The sequence below is a fragment of the Symphalangus syndactylus genome, chromosome 4 (genome assembly GCF_028878055.3).
Source record: "Symphalangus syndactylus isolate Jambi chromosome 4, NHGRI_mSymSyn1-v2.1_pri, whole genome shotgun sequence".
In the NCBI taxonomy this organism is placed as follows: domain Eukaryota; kingdom Metazoa; phylum Chordata; class Mammalia; order Primates; family Hylobatidae; genus Symphalangus; species Symphalangus syndactylus.
In genome coordinates, this window is record NC_072426.2 from 142,761,325 (window position 1) to 142,778,257 (window position 16,933).

The window sequence follows — 16,933 nt, forward strand, 5'->3', positions numbered from 1 at the left end:
ATTCTGACTTTTCCGACTCCACCCATACACACTTCCTTTTCCTTTTAGATCTCATCTAGGTCTATCAGGTCAAAACTCAAGACTACCATTTGGACAAGCCCCCTAGAAAATACAATCATTCTCAATCTAATTAAAAAATTATTATAACAGAAAGATAATTAAAAATAATTCACTTAAAACAGAAAAATCTTAAAATACATAATTAGATTTTTAATAATATTACTTCTAGTATAGAAAAACTACTAGTTTCTCCTTACCACTTCTAACAGTTGTATTTTCTAATAGTTCTGTCTGAAGTTGTAGTTCAGCTTCTCCAAGTATCTTTAGAACAGAATCTGTTGGACTTTTCCCCCAGGCTCTTCTTGGAGATCCATTAGGATCTAATTTAATAACTTCTCCCACTGTATGTCCTATAAGAAAAATATACAAAGAAACAATTTTCAGTAACAGTATAATAATACTGCATGGTAAGGCAGATTTTGGGTTTTTTATCCAATTGAGTGGTTCATGAGAAAAAAAGGTTATAACACAAAGACTTTCAGGGAAAGAATGATGAATAATGGTGAGAACAGAAGCAAATGAAACTAGCAATAAAAATATATCTATAATTGCCTTTTAGAATATGAATTAAATTCTAGTTTTGGGGAATATAAAAATAGGAAAAAACCATAAATTAATACACGCTGAGTATCTCTTATCTGAAATGCTTGGGGCCAGAAGTGTTTTGGATTTTGAATTTTTTTCAGACTTAGAAATATGTGCACATACATAACGAGAATCTTGTTGATGGGACCGAAGTCTAAATGTGAAATTCATTTGTTTGTGTTTTAAGAGATAGAGTCTCACTATGTTGCCCAGGCTAGTCTTGGACTCCTGGGCTCAAGTGATCCTCCCACCTTGGCTTCCCAAAGTGCTGGGATTATAGGTGTGAACCACCACAACGGGCCTCATTTATGTTTTACATCCATCTTATACACATAGACTGGAGGTAATTTTATATAATTTTTTTTTTTTTTTTTTTTTGAGACGGAGTCTCGCTCTGTCGCCCAGGCTGGAGTGCAGTGGCGCAATCTCGGCTCACTGCAAGCTCCGCCTCCCGGGTTCACGCCATTCTCCTGCCTCAGCCTCTCCGAGTAGCTGGGACTACAGACGCCCGCCACCACGCCCGGCTAATTTTTTTGTATTTTTATTAGAGACGAGGTTTCAACAGGTCTCGATCTCCTGACCTCGTGATCCGCCCGCCTCGGCCTCCCAAAGTGCTGGGATTACAAGCGTGAGCCACCGCGCCCGGCCAATTTTATATAATATTTTAAACAATTTTGTGAATAAAACAAAGTTTATATACACAGAACTATCAGAAAGCAATAGTGTCACTGTCTTGGCCACCACTGTGGGCCCTCTATGGTTGTTTGGCAACACTATCATTCCTGACTGTGAGTTTATATGCTGCTAATAAGCAATCATTTTCTTATACTTGTTCACACAAAAATACTTCATAGTTAAAAAAAGAGAGACATACCATTACAGTGAAAAAATGTGTTTAAGATAACTAAGCAGCACAGTATTATCACTAGAATACCTGAGAGCTGTTAAGCAACCGCAGGCTTTCAGTCTCCACCCACGAAACTGGATTTTGATTAAAAGGTTACTCTATGCTGTCTTTCATTTTATGGGCAAAAAAAAAATATCAGAAGCAGCTGAGGGATTAGAAAGGGATCTGACGGGATGAGAAGGTATTCTATCAGATAGCTGTTTAAAATGGCTGGAGGGTCTTTTTGTCTTTGGGGATGCTGAATAAACCATGTGTTGTGTACCTTCACTTTGACTTTGACACATCACATGGGGAAAGATGTGGGGGTGTCACACTGGTACTCATAAGCTTCAGATTTTGGGGCATTTTGGATTTCAGATTTTGGATTAGGAATGCTCGACCTGTAGTATGTTTCTATAAAATCTTTACGTGAAAAAATAGAAAAAACTAAGATAAGTAAACAACAATTGGGGGGGAATATAAAAATAGATGAAACAGAAATTAGTATTTCATTTCTATACATTAAACAGAAAAAATAGAAAACAAATCTTAAAATTAACACACATATGGATTAAAACGCAAAGAAAAGTATTTCTAAGAAAATTTGTCCTGCTTTATTTATCATAAGTAGGCAAATAACTGCTACTTCCTTATTGACAAAAATAATTTGGGGTAAACCACTTTAATAACATTTATCAAAGCAATATATAAAAATTATATACTGAAGTTTGAGTCTTTAGAATATTTGGTAATAATATATGAAGTATACAGGTACCTAGTAGTAACATACAGGATATAATATTATGTATTATGAGGCATAAGGTATATAGACATTCAATGGTAACCTAATACATATTGATACAGTTAATGTACCAGTTCCATGAAAGTACATGCAAATTAGCAGATAATAATTAGTTTCATACAGCCAAAATGATTACCAAGAGGAATTTCTTAAAGGATGGTTAAAATAGAGAACCCGGAAATAGACCCATAACTTACAGTAATTTGATGTTTGACAAATGTGCCAAAGCAATTCAAAAGGGGAAAAAGTTCTAACAAACAAAACTGGGATAACTAAATTTTCATAAGAGAAACCCTCCTGTCCCCCCCCACCACTGGAATTTAACCCCTTCAATACAGGGAAGGAAAACAGAGGTGCAGTCAATGGTCTCTCTGAGCTGAGGAGGTGGAAATGGGAGTCTAGGGAGGCCAAAGTGGCTAGTGTTTGCAAGATAGGAGTACTAAAGTAGTAAGTTTCACAGAGAGAGAGCTCAGGAAAACTGTAAAAAGCCCCTTTGAGTCTTTACCTGAGCACTGATCAGCATATCAGTACACAATGTGTAAAGAAATTTTAGAGAAAGTTTAGAGAAAAGACCACTCAAAAGAAGCAGAGGTAACCGAAGTTCACACAGCGCCAGAAAGAGTTCCTATTCCCATCAGCCAAAAAAAGACTGATTTATAATTCACAAGGCACAAGGCAGATTATTCAGAAAGGTTGTTGATGCAGGAAAGGTAAAAGATTAGCCGTACGCTAATGCATAGTAATACTAATAAATACTAATAATATAGATTACTGCTCTGTTCCAACTAACAAAGCTTAAAAGCAAGACTTGAAAGAGCCAAGCTATGGACAGGTAACTAAATAGTGTCCAAGAATAAAGGTCAAGAATATTTATAGAAATACAAAAATACATAGCACAAATACAAAAATACATAGCACAAATATTAAAATTCACAACGTTTGGCCGCCCCCAAAAAATCATCAAGCTTGCACAGAAACAGAATATTAACTATAAAAAAGGAGGAAAAAAAATCAATGAATCCAATCCAACCCTATAATGACAGAGATGATGTAACTAGTAGACAAGGGCATTTGTAACTGTCATTATAACTGAATTCCATATGTTCAACAAGCTAGAGAGAAGACTGACCATGATAGAGGTAAAGAAAACATTAATAAGATCCATATTGAACTTGTCCTAATGAAGTTCATATAAATGAACCTGTCCATTGAACTTGTCCATTCATACTGAAGACAGAAAAAAAACAGAAGAAATAATGGCCATGAGTTTTTCAAGTTTGATGAAAACTATAAACTCATAAATCCAAGATGCTCACATGGTGAAACCCCGTCTCTACTAAAAAAATACAAAAGAAAAAAAAATTAGCCGGGCGTGATGGCGGGCGCCTGTAGTCCCAGCTATGCGGGAGGCTGAGGCAGGAGAATGGCGTGAACCCGGGAGGCAGAGCTTGCAGTGAGCCGAGATTGTGCCACTGCACTCCAGCCTGGGCGACAGAGCAAGACTCCGTCTCAAAAAAAAAAAAAAAAAAAAAAAAATCCAAGATGCTCAACAAAACCCAAGCAAAACTCAACGAAACATGATGAAAGTGACATCAAGGCACATCACAATCAAATTCACTGAAACCAAGGCTACAGGGAAAAATGTGAAAAGGAGTCAGAGAAAAAAGACACAGAAGAATAAAACTAAAAGTGAGGGTTAACAGAAGACTTCTCATTACAAGTAATGTGCATAAGATGACAGTGGAGCAGCATCACTAAAGTACTAAAAGAAAAAAATTTCAATTTAGAATTGCATGTCTCAGAAAAAATACCTTTGCAAAAGGAAGGCTAAATAAAATAAAAATAAAAACTTTTACAGATATACAAATGTTAAAAGAATCACCAGGACTGTACTACAAAAAATCTTAAAGGAAGTCCTTCAGGCAGAAGAAAAATGATACAAAATAGATATCTTCTACAGAAAAGAAATGAAAACTACATGGGTAGACACAAAATAGTTTTTTCTCTCATTATTTAAATCTTTTTAAAGAATAAATGACTATGCTGTATTATGGGATTTATAGCACAAAAAAAATAGCACCAAAGGTTGGGAGGGAACAAATGTTAAGTACAGGTGACCCTCAAACAAAGTTTTGAGATGCCAGGGTTCACTTATAAACAAATTTTCTTCCACCTATGCCACCCCTCAGACACCAAGACCAACCCCCCACCTTCCTCCTCTTCAGCCTACTCAATGTGAAGATGATGCGGATGAAGGCTTTTATGATGATCCATTTCCACTTAATTAATAGTAAATATATTTTCTCGTTCTTATCATTCTCTTAGTAACATTTTCTTTTCTCGATTCCTATTACAAGAATATAGTATATAATACATATAACATGTAAAATATGTGTTAATTGGCTTTATGTTATTGATAAGGCTCTGGTCAACAGTAGGCTATTACTAGTTAAATTTTGGGGGAGTTAAGAGTTACACATGGATTTTTGACTACACGGGGGGTTCAATACCCCCTAACCTCCATACTATTCAAGGGTCAACTGTACATTATTGTAATATTTTTATACCATATATGAAGTATAACTCAACTGAAGATAGGCCGTGCTCAGTTAATACACTGTGCTACAATAATACACTATAAACTCTGAAGCAAACACTGAAATAACAATGAGCTATAGCTAATAATTGAACAACAGAGGTAAAATGGAATAATAAAAAATAACTAACCCCAAATAATGCAAAACAGGAGGAAAAAGGAAAGAAAGCATAGATGAGGCAAACAAAAAAACAAATAGAAAAATGGTACACAGACAGTCCCTGACTTATGATGGTTAGACTTAAGATTTTTCAACTTTACAATGGGTTTATTAGACTGTAATCCCACTGTAAATTGAGGAGCATCTGGATTTAAATCCAATCACATTAATAATCACATTAAATGTAAATGATCTAAACATACCAGTTAAAGGTTATAAGTGGATTAAAAATGAATTTGACAATATGCTGCCCACAAGAAACCCACATTAAATATAAAGACACATATAGATTAAGAGGAAAAAAAGGATAAAGATATACCAGGCTAACACTGAGCAAAACAAAGTAGGAGTGACTATATCAATATCAAACAAAGAAAACTTTTAATAAAGCAAAGATTTTTTAAAAAAGAAAAAGCTATTAATAATTACAACACAGATGAATCTCAAAAATCATTATGCTTTCAGTCAGAGGTGAGAGATTAGGGGGAAAAAAATCATTATGCTTGAGTGAAAGAAGCCAGACACAAAAGAATACAAACTGTTAGAGTCTGTTTATATGATATTCTAGAACAGGAACATTTAATCTAAGGTAGAAAAAAAATTCAGAAAAAGTTGCCTCTGGAAGGATAAGAACAGAGAATGATTAGGCAGGGGCAAACTTTCTGGGGTGATGTTAATGTTCTATATCTTGATGGAGGTTCTTATTTTGTAGCTCCCAGCATTTGTTAAAAACCAGCAAATATACATTTGCAATGTGTGCATTTCATTGCATGTAAATTTAACATAAAGGAAAAAACAAACATTGAACTCTAATAAACAATTATGTGCTGTGAAATACTTAGGGCAAGGTATACCAATGTCTGCAATTTAGTCCGAATTGCATGAAACAATGACAAACCAATTGATGGTTTTGGTATCAGGATGATGCTAGCCTCATAAAATTCGTTAGGGAGGAGTCCCTCTTTTTCTGTTGTTTGGAATAGTTTCAGAAGGAATGGTACCAGCTCCTCTGTATCTCTGGTAGAATTCGGCTGTGAATCCGTCTGGTCCTGGGCTTTTTTTGGTTGGTAGGCTATTAATTATTGCCTGAACTTCAGAACTTGTTATTGGTCTATTTTCAGGGATTCAACTTCTTCCTGGTTTAGTCTTGTGAGGGTGTAAATACCGAGGAATGTATCTATTTCTTCTAGATTTACTAGTTTATTTGCATAGACGTGTTTATAGTATTCTCTGATGGTAGTCTGTATTTCTGTAGGATCAGTGGTGATATCCCCTTTATCATTTTTTATTGTGTCTATTTGATTCTTCTTTTCTTATTAGTCTGGCTAACCGTCTATCTATTTTGTTAATCTTTTCAAAAAACCAGCTCCTGGATTCACTGATTTTTTTGAAAGGCTTTTCATGTCTCTATCTTCTTTCAGTTCTGCTCTGATCTTACTATTTCTTGTCTTCTGCTAGCTTTTGAATTTGTTATGCTCTTGCTTCTCTAGTTCTTTTAATTGTGATGTTAGGGTGTCAATTTTAGGTCTTTCCCACTTTCTCCTGTGGGCATTTAGTGCTATAAATTTCCCTCTAAACACTGCTTTAGCTGTGTCCCAGACATTCTGGTACAGTGTGTCTTCATTCTCATTGGTTTCAAAGAACTTATTTATTTCTGCCTTAATTTCATTATTTGCCCAGTAGTCATTCAGGTGCAGGTTGTTCAGTTTCCATGTAGCTGTGCGGTTTTGAGGGAGTTTCTTAGTCCTCAGTTCTAATTTGATTGCACTATGGTCTGAGAGACTGTTATGATTTCCATTCTTTTGCATTTGCTGAGAAGTGTTTTACTTCCAATTATGTGGTCAATTTTAGAATAAGCGCTATGTGGTGCTAAGAAGAATGCATATTCTGTTAATGTGAGGTGGAGAGTTCTGTAGATGTCTATTAGGTCTGCTTGGTGCAAAGCTGAGTTCAAGTCCTGAATATCCTTGTTAATTTTCTGTCTCATTGATATATCTAATATTGACAGTGGGGTGTTAAATCTCCCACTATTATTATGTGGGAGTCTAAGTCTCCTTGTAGGTCTCTAAGAACTTGCTTTATGAATCTGGGTGCTCTTGTATTGGGTGCATATATATTTAGGATAGTTAGTGCTTCTCGTTGCATTGATCCCTTTACCATTATGTAATGCCATTCTTTGTCTTTTTTGATCTTTGTTGCTTAAAGTCTGTTTTATCAGAGACTAGGATTGCAACCCCTGCTTTTTTTTTTTTTTTTTTTTGCTTTCCATTTGCTTGGTAAATATTCCTCTATCGCTTTATTTTGAGCCTATGTGTGTCCTTGAATATGAGATGGGTCTCCTTAATACAGCACACTGATGGGTCTTGACTCTTTATCCAATTTGCCAGTCTGTGTCTTTTAATTGGGGCATTTAGCCCATTTACATTTAAGGTTAATATTGATATGTGTGAATTTGATCCTGTCGTATGATGCTAGCTGGTTACTCTGCCCGTTAGTTAGATGTGGTTTCTTCATAGTGTCAATGGTCTTTACATTTTTTGGTATGCTTTTGCAGTGGCTGATACTGGTTTTTCCTTTCCAAGTTTAGTGCTTCCTTCACGAGCTCTTGTAATGCAGGCCTGGTGGTGACAAAATCCCTTGGCATTTGCTTGTCTGTAAAGGATTTTTTCGCTTATGAAGCTTAGTTTGGCTGGATATGAAATTTTGGGTTGAAATTCTTTTCTTTAAGAAAGTTGAATATTGGCCCCCACTCTCTTCTGGCTTGTAGGGTTTTTGCAGACAGATCTGCTGTTAGTTCAATGGGCTTCCTTTTGTGGGTAACCTGACCTTTCTCTTTGGCTGCCCTTAACATTTTTTCCTTCATTTCAACCTTGGGAATCTGACAATTATGTGTCTTGGGGTTGCTCTTCGCAAGGAGTATCTTTGTGGCGTTCTCTGTATTTCCTGAATTTGAATGTTGGTCTGCCTTTCCAGGAAGTTCTCCTGGATAATATCTTGAAGTGTGTTTTCCAACTTGGTTCCATTCTCCCCATCACTTTCAGGTATACCAATCAAACATAGATTTGTTCTTTTCACATAGTCCCATATTTCTTGGAGGCTCTGTTTGTTCCTTTTCATTCTTTTTTCTCTAATCTTGTCTTCATTCTTTATTTCATTAGGTTGATCTTCAATCCCTGATATCCTTTATTCCACTTGATTGATTTGGCTATTGATACTTGTGTATGCTTCACAAAGTTCTCTTGCTGTGTTCTTCAACTCCATCAGGTCATTTATGTTGTTCTCATAACTGATTATTCTAGTGATAGTTCCTGTACCTTTTTATCAAGGTTCTCAGCTTCCTTGCATTGGGTTAGAACATGCTCCTTTAGCTTGGAGAGTTTGTTATTACCCACCTTCTGAAGCCTACTTCTGTCAATTCATCAAACTCATTCTCCGTCCAGTTTTGTTCCCTTACTGGCAAGGAGTTGTGATACTTTGGAGGGGAAGAGGCCTTCTGGTTTTGGGAATTTTTAGCCTTTTTGCGTTGGTTTTTCCTCATCTTCGTGGATTTATCTACCTTTGGTCTTTCATGTTGGTGACCTTTGGATGGGGTTTTTGCATGGGCGTCCTTTTTGTTGATGTTGATGCTATTGCTTTCTGGTTGTTAGTTTTCCTTCTAACAGTCAGGCCCCTCTTCTGCAGGTCTGCTGGAGTTTGCTAAAGTTCCATTCCAGACCCTGTTTGCCTGGGTATCTCCAGCGGAGGCTGCAGAACAGTAAATATTGCTGCCTGATCCTTCCTCTGGAAGCTTCATCACAGAGAGGCACCCGCCAGATGCCAGCTGAAGTTCTCCTATTTGAGGTGTCTGTCGACCCCTGCTGGGAGGTGTCTCCCAGTCAGGAGGCATGGGGGTCAAGGATCCACTGGAAGAGGCAGTCTGTCTCTTAGCAGATCTTGAGCGCTGTGGTGGGAGATCTGTTCCTCTCTTCAGAGCCAGCAGGCAGGAATGTTTAAGTCTGTTGAAGCTGCGCCCACAGCTGCCCCTTCCCCCAGGTGCTCTGTCCCAGGGACATGGGAGTTTTTTCTATAAGCTCCTGACTGGGGCTGCTACCTTTCTTTCAGAGATGCCCTGCCCAGAGAGGAGGAATCTAGAGATGCCTCTCTAGATTCTGGCTACAGCAGCTTTGCCATGCTGTGTTGGGTTCCGCGCCCAGTTCAAACTTCCTGTCGGCTTTGTTTACAAAGCCTCAGTAATGGCAGATGCCCCTCCCCACACCAAGCTTGAGCATCCCAGGTCGACTTCAGACTGCTGTGCAGGCAGCGAGAGTTTCAAGTCAGTGGGTCTTAGCTTGTTGGGCTCCATGGGGGTGGGATCCGCTGAGCAATACCACTCGGGTCCCTGGCTTCAGCTCCCTTTCCGGAGGAGTGAACAGTTCTGTCTTGCTGGCGTTCCTGGCGCCACTGAGGTACAAAAAAAAAAAAACTCCTGCAGCCAGCTTGGTGTCTGCCCAAATGGCCGTCCAGTTTTATGCTTGATACCCAGGGCCCTGGTTCTGTAGGCACCCAGGGGAATCTTCTGGTCCGTGGGTTGTGAAAACCATCGGAAAAGCGTAGTATCTGGGTGGGATAGCACCGTCCTTCATGGCACAGTCCCTCACGGCTTCCCTTGGCTAGGGGAGGGAGTTCCTCGACCCCTTGCGCCTCCCAGGTGAGGCAATGCCCCACTCTGCTTCTGCTCTCCCTCTGTGGGCTGCACCCACTGTCTAACCAGTCCCAATGAGATGAACTGGGTACCTTAGTCGGAAATGCAGAAATCACCTGCCTTCTGCATTGGTCGCACTGGGAACTGCAGACCAGAGCTGTTCTTATTCGGCCATCCTGACACTTTCCCCCAACTTACTTGTATCTTCCTACCTTTGCCTCCATGCATCCTTTCACAATGGCAATGGTCTATTTCCTCAGAGGTGCTCTCAATCATCTCCAGCCCCACCATCTCAGAGATCTCACAACACCAGTGTCTGTCCTCATATTTATGTTTTTGTCCTCACATTCATTTATTTAATAACTACTTTTCATGTATAAATTACATGCTACATGATGGAACATAAACATGCAGTACAAATAAGACAAGCTTTATCAAAATGTTTATATTCTAAAACAGAACACAGGCAAATTATACTTAAACAAATGAAGAAGATAATTACAGTATGTGATTAGTTCTTTAAAAATAATAAATAAAAGAACTCAAAAATAAAAAATCAAATACTGGCCAGGCACAGTGGCCCACATCTGTAATCCCAGCACTTTGGGAGATGGAGAGAGGATTGTATGAGGCCAGGAGTTCCAAAGCAGCCTGGGTAACATAGTGAGTCCACCATCTCTAACAAAAAAGAAAAAAAATTTTAGCCGGGCATGGCAGCATGTGCCTGTAGTTCCAGCTACTCTGGAGGCTGAGGCAGGAGGATCACTTGAGCCCAGAAATTTTAACATACAGTCAGCCATGACTGCGCCACTGTATTCCAGCCTGTCTTGAAAAAAAAAAAAAACAAAACTGCATATTCTTAATTCTAAGTGGGAGCTAAACAATGGGTACACACGGACATGGAGGCAAATAATAAAACACTGGGGACTCCAAAAGGGGAGAGCTTGGGCAGGGGGGAGGGTTGAAAAATTACCTATTGGGGTACCAATACCAATTACCTGCTGGGGTACCATGTTCACTATTTTGAGTGGTAGGTACACTAGAAACCCAAACCTCACCATAATGCAATATATACATGTAACAAACCTGCACATGTACACCCTGAATCTATACAAATAAAATAGATTTAAATAAATATTTAAAGTACAGAAATAATATTCAATGATTTGAAAATAAGGGTCGGGCATGGTGGCTCATGCTTGTAATCCCAGCACTTTGGGGGGCCAAAATGGGTGGGTCACTTGAGGCCAGGAGTTTGAGACCAGCCTTGGGCAACATAGCGAAACACCATCTCTCCAAAAAATACAAAACAGAGAGAGAGAGAGAGGTCTACTGTTAATAGAGGGGAGAAAAGTGAAAAAGGTGCTTCAAGAAGAGTGTGTGTGTATGTGTGAGCACACATGTGTGCGGGTATGCACAATAATCCAGGATGTCAAAGCTGTAAATACATAAAATAGGGCCTTTAAAACTTACCGACATGAAGGTCTATGGTGACCATGAAAAGAACTGTAAGGGAGTGGTAGAGGAAAAAGTCTGGTTGAAGTAGGTTAAGGGAGAATAAAGGAGAGGAACTAGAATCGTAAACAGAGAACGCTCTTGAAGAATTCTGATATAAAGAGGACTTTCAGAAATGGGGTGATAGCTAAAGAACAGGGACAGAAAAAAAAAGAGAAGCAGCCATATTAAGGACTTGGAAAAGAGGGAAGGGGAAGAGTATGATGGAAAAGAAAGAGCTTGGCATGTTTTAAGAAGTGAAAGGTGAGAAGTAAGTAGTTCCTAGTGAGCTAGTTAGAAGGAAATGGATACAATGAGCAGGCAAGGCATAAACCAAGAGAGAGGAGAGACTTGAATCATGAAAAGAACTTTGGACTTTTATTCTAGTTACAATGAAAACCAATTAAGTTTTAAAATGAGAAAGTGATGTGATATACTTTGGTTTTCTAATCAGCATTAAATATTTTCAGTCTCTTTTTTCACAAGGTTATAATGACTCTACATCCCCACCAAGTAATACCATCTTACGTCTCTGTTCTGCTTCGCAGTTTAGCTTCTTGAAAAGGTTCTAAACTCTCTTTTTAAATTTCCTCTCCTATTCACTTCTTAATTCTTGGGTTCTATTTCTGTCTCTAGCACTCTAATGACACTGCTTTTACCAAGCTCACATTGCCTCTTCTCTGACGAATCCAGTATATATTTTTTAGCCTTCAATATGTTACCTCTCTTCCTGAAGTGCTCTCTTCTTTCTTTGGAACCCATACTACAGTCTCCTAATTTTATCTCTGTCTGTTCCTCATTTTCTTTGCAAAGGTCTTCCTCTGATGAACTCTTCGAAGAGTTTCAGATAAAGCCCCTATAAGTCTGTCTCCTAGTATCTTTTAAATATCTCCTCTTTATTACCTTTCAGTAATTTAGTTAAGGTCATCATTAACTTCTGCCTAGATTAGTGCAACAGCCTCTAAAAACTGGTTTCAAGGATATCTACTTCTTACTAAGATGGTATAGAGTAATTAGAGTTATGCTGCTCCCTAAATAACCAAAACAACTGGACAAAATATATGAGACAGCAGTTTCAAGACATTGTACAACAGGTAATAAAGAACATGGGTCCCTGAGAGAGAGAAAAAACAAAAACAAAAACAGATGAGATGATCCCTATGATTGCCCAGCCTTTAGAGTTTTCAGGCTATAGCTAATGGGTCTACCATACTCCCTGAGTTCAGGAGGTAGAGCTGGGATTCCTGGAAGACCAAGGCAACTAGAAAGAGAATTCCAGAGACCTGCAGATGGTAGCCCTAAGTATGAGCAGAGCAAATATATGAGAAAACTACCCAAGTTAGGAAAAAAAGCACCCAAAAAGATTACAGAGAACACAAGACATGAAATAGTGTCTATTCCTACCAGCCAAACTGGAAAACCTCATCATTCCTTGTATAGAGCACTCAGAAGCATCTTATCTCCTAAATGGGGATAATTAGCATTAGACTAAACATGGCTCTGATCTCACCTCACAAATATTAAAAATAAGACATGAATGAATCAAACTGAGTCCAAGTATTATAACTTAACTACATTCTAGAATAAATCTCCAGAATAATTACAAAAATACAAAAATACCTAGCACCCAACAAGGTAAAATGCAAAATGTCTGACATCCAATTAAAAACAGCCAAGCACGCAAAGAAGCAGAAGAATATGACCTGTAACAAGGAGAAAAGGCAATCAATAAAATGGACCCAGTAAAATTCTAACCTCTGACACAGATGTCAGAATAAGTAAAGACATTAATAAAGTTTTTACAACTGTATTCCATCTGATCAAAAAAGTTAAGTAGAGACATGGCAGATAGAAAAACAACCCCTTAAACTTCTGGAGGTGAAAACTACAATATCTGAGATGAAAAGTACATTGAATAGGATTAATAGCAGATTGGGTATGGCAGGAAAAAAAGACTATCATCTATTAAAGATAGAGCAATAGAAACAATCCACAATGAAACACAGCAAGAATCTAAAAAAAAAAGTAAAAAGAGCACCACTGAGGTATGAGACAAAAAGTGAAACTGGAGTCCCTAAAGGACAGAAGGAAGAGGCATGGAAAAAATATTAGAAGAAATGATGGCTGAAAGTGTTCCAAATGTGACAACCATAAACCCAAAGACACAAGAAGCTCAATGAATCCCAAGGACAGGAAGCATGAAGAAAACTATACCAAGGCACTTTACAATCATATTGCTCAAAACCAGTGATAAAGACAAATAATAAAAGCAGACAGATAGTGTCCCCACCCAAATCTCATCTCCAATTATAATCCTGTGTTGAGGGAGGGAGGTGACTGGATCATGGGGGCTCTTCCAAGACTGATTTATGGTCTCTTATGTATTCCTGCAGTAGTCTATGATTATTCCTAGCATAGAATTTATCAACCACAATTATCTCTTTACTTGCCTGCCTTTCCACTAGACCTTAAGCTCCTTAAGGGAAGGGACTACATTCTAAACATTATTATATTCCCATTGCTTAAGAGTGTATTGCATATGGTAGGTACCCAATAAAGAACTGTTGAATAAATAAGCAAAATAAATGCTATCAAGTCTTTGGGCTTTTTTCCAATGCAAGAAAAAAATTCTACAAAAACAGTCTGTGAAAAAAATTACTTAAAATCTGATTTGCTGATGGTCAGACTTGCCCTTCTAGAATGTAAGCTCCACAAGAGCACATATGTTTCTGTTTTGTTACTTTATCTCCAATTCCTAGAACAATGTAAGAAATATAGATTCTCAGTAATTATCACTGAATAAATAAATCATTAAGTCAGATTTTCTCAATACTCTCACTAAATGCCTAAGAGATGTTTCTGAGACACTACTCTGGTTCTCATCAAGAATTATTCATAGTAACAGATTAATTTAACATGGTATACAGAGTTAAAGTAATGCAATTTAAATATGTATCATTAGTTCCCTCTCTCACACTATACACTTTTCTAATAAAAATCCTTGCTATTAAGGCTGATTAGTTTGATTAGTTTTCTCTGTTCTTCACATTTCACTGTCAGAGGGAGGCACTTCTACTGGCCCAAAAGGAAAATATATAGAATTATTTCAGCTTCTCTCAATTCTTCTAAGTGTTCATTTTTTTCAGAGTGGTTAGTCTATAAGTTTACATATGTACTAGACCTAAATAGGATATTAATATACTTCAATACATACTTTCAGTTGTAGAGAAGGATGTATCTAGTGTTAACTCATCCAGAGGAATCACAAGTTGACCTCCTGCCTCCCACTTCTTGCGATCAGATGAAACTGATTTTTCTTTTTCATGCTCTTTGGCATCTTCATGAACATTTATCTCACAAGTATCAGAGAGATTCTGCTTTCCTTTTTCATCTTCTTGAGCTTTAAGATTTTCATTTAATCTACGAAGTATTTCTCGCTTACTCTGAAAGTTATAACATTATATATTTTAATATGTATATCATTAAGTAAAATGATTGATAAACTTTGAAAATTTTACTTACTGAAATAGCATTGTTGGTCTTTTGCATCTCTTCTGAAGTTTCCTGGGTATCATTTAAACTACTGTCCTTTAAATGCAGATAGATACAGAGGAAGAGATGATTTTATTTTTTTAAATCTACCTTTAAAAATATGATATCCTTGTTACTTTTTGGTTTTCATTAATTTGTTCCTTGTAAATTTTTTATTCCTATAAAATGTTAACAAAGCTTCCTTCATTATCAGCAATGACTAACCTTTAAATATTATTAATTAGACAACATAGAGAGGGGCCAATTCTCAATTATTTGTCATATTTTTGGATTACTGCTCACATAATTAACTATATCCTCTTCCTCTTTGGTACCTGAATTTTTGGTAATAAAATTCAGTGGTAGAAATTAGAGGAAAATTCATATACTCTTAATTATAACTAGAAAAAGTTTTGATAGATGAAGTAATTCAAAATAGGCTGTGTTATTCTAAAACTGTCTTTATGTTTCATGTATATATATCCTTGTTAAGCCATAGTACTAAATGTAATTGAGAAGTGGCTTTCCTCCCTAAACAAAGAGTGCAACAAAAATTAGTTCTGAGTCATTTGTACTACAAATGATATAAATTTTATCTCCTAATTAGCATTGTCAAAGCAATCCAGACTATCTAAAATTAAAAAATATACAAAAAGAAGAAATTAGCAGTTATGAAAGCTATGAAAGCAAAGGCATGTAGAAGATTCAAAGTAAGAACAATTTTCAAAGTTTTAAGTAAGTGACATTTACCAACTCAACACAGAAAGAAAACCATTCAGTTATATGGATTACCTCGAATTTTGTAATACTTAAAAAAAATTAAAAATTTGGTGGTCAGTTTTAAAGTAATATATGAAGCAATGAGACAAAGAACATTTTACCCAGTAAAGTAGTCAGGAATTAGCAGTCCTACAACCAGAGAGATGAACAGCTATTGAGATGTGTGACTGGGTACCAAGAAGGGACCACACAGTGGTATCTAAACTTGGAGTAACAACGTAGCACATGCAAAGTCATTATCAGAAAGAAAAAGTGACTAAGCCTACTTGAAGAACAATAGTTTCTTACATGAAGTTCTTGAGAATGATCAAGAAACGTATATTTTCCTACTCAGTCTTATTTTCAAAATCAACCCAAAGGCTATAAAAAAAAACAACTAGTGTACCAATTTTGGCTGCAAATATTTACTGAAACTAAACAAATAAAAGGCACAGATATCCATTACCAGGAAAAGGGAAAATGAACTTATTATGTTATCTGATTCAGCAGACTTTTCTACTTCTGTCTGTTGAATTCTAGGCAGCAGCTCCACACTATGAGCCCACTTCTCTTAATCCCTGAACAGTCTTCACACTTCAGACAGATACCTGAAATATACTTCTAAGTTTAATCTTTTTATTTGTCTATGTTTCTTTGTTTTACTATCTGTATGGCATGATAGAGATTCAGAAGTAGAAGGTAAATGGAATAACTGATGAATTAACTGTAGTTCTACTGAGTCCTCTAACATTTGCTATGTCACAAAATTTGAATAAATGTAAACATGTGTTGGACTTAATTCCTAGAGCTACTTTAGTACCAAAGAGACATTATTCTTTTTAAAGTGAACATTTGTTAATCATGAGGGTTGGGTAGAAAAATGTTTATAGTATTATTTTCAGTACATTTCTCTGTATATTTTATTTTTTCAATATTCTTTTAAAGTAATATGAGTTATTATGATATATTTTCATCTACCAGGTGGTCCTAGATATAAAACTTATAAACAGTAAGGCTCCAGTATTCTGAGTAAACTAAAATCCCTTAAAAAGTAATTTTTTTCCTTAGAAAAACCTGAAAGGGACATTAGGGATTAATGTGATTTCATTAAATTTAATTTCCTTTTAAATAATCTTTTGATTTTGAGGAGTTCTGAATCTTAGGAAACTTACCACGCCAACTTCTTTCAAAGCTGAAGTCACAGAAATAACAGATCTCATCTGCTGCTTTGATGGAGAGCCACCTGTTTCATGCTGTCCCAAAGGTGGAGAAACATCAGAACTCTTAACTCCTTTAGCCACCAACTATAAAAAAGGATTTTATTAAATACATTAGGGATTTTATATTTGTATGAAGAAATAAAATGGTACCTATCAGAT

At 36.8% G+C, this 16,933-nt stretch overlaps 1 protein-coding gene across 42 annotated transcripts in view; it reads right to left on the minus strand.

The window, feature by feature from the left end:
* NEK1 (NIMA related kinase 1) overlaps positions 1 to 16,933 on the minus strand; it is a 225,714-nt gene that overhangs the window by 70,243 nt on the left and 138,538 nt on the right. For 31 of the 42 annotated variants that reach the window (XM_055276379.2, XM_055276382.2, XM_055276377.2 and 28 more), the window contains 4 exons: positions 16,727 to 16,858; positions 14,787 to 14,852; positions 14,479 to 14,707; positions 258 to 410 (listed from right to left, as the gene is read on the minus strand). In XM_055276379.2, the coding sequence (XP_055132354.1) occupies positions 258 to 410; positions 14,479 to 14,707; positions 14,787 to 14,852; positions 16,727 to 16,858 (580 nt within the window). Of the gene's footprint in view, positions 1 to 257; positions 411 to 14,478; positions 14,708 to 14,786; positions 14,853 to 15,237; positions 15,705 to 16,726; positions 16,859 to 16,933 lie in introns of those variants that run through there. The other 11 variants (XM_063638396.1, XM_063638400.1, XM_063638395.1 and 8 more) reach the window with 2 other exon arrangements.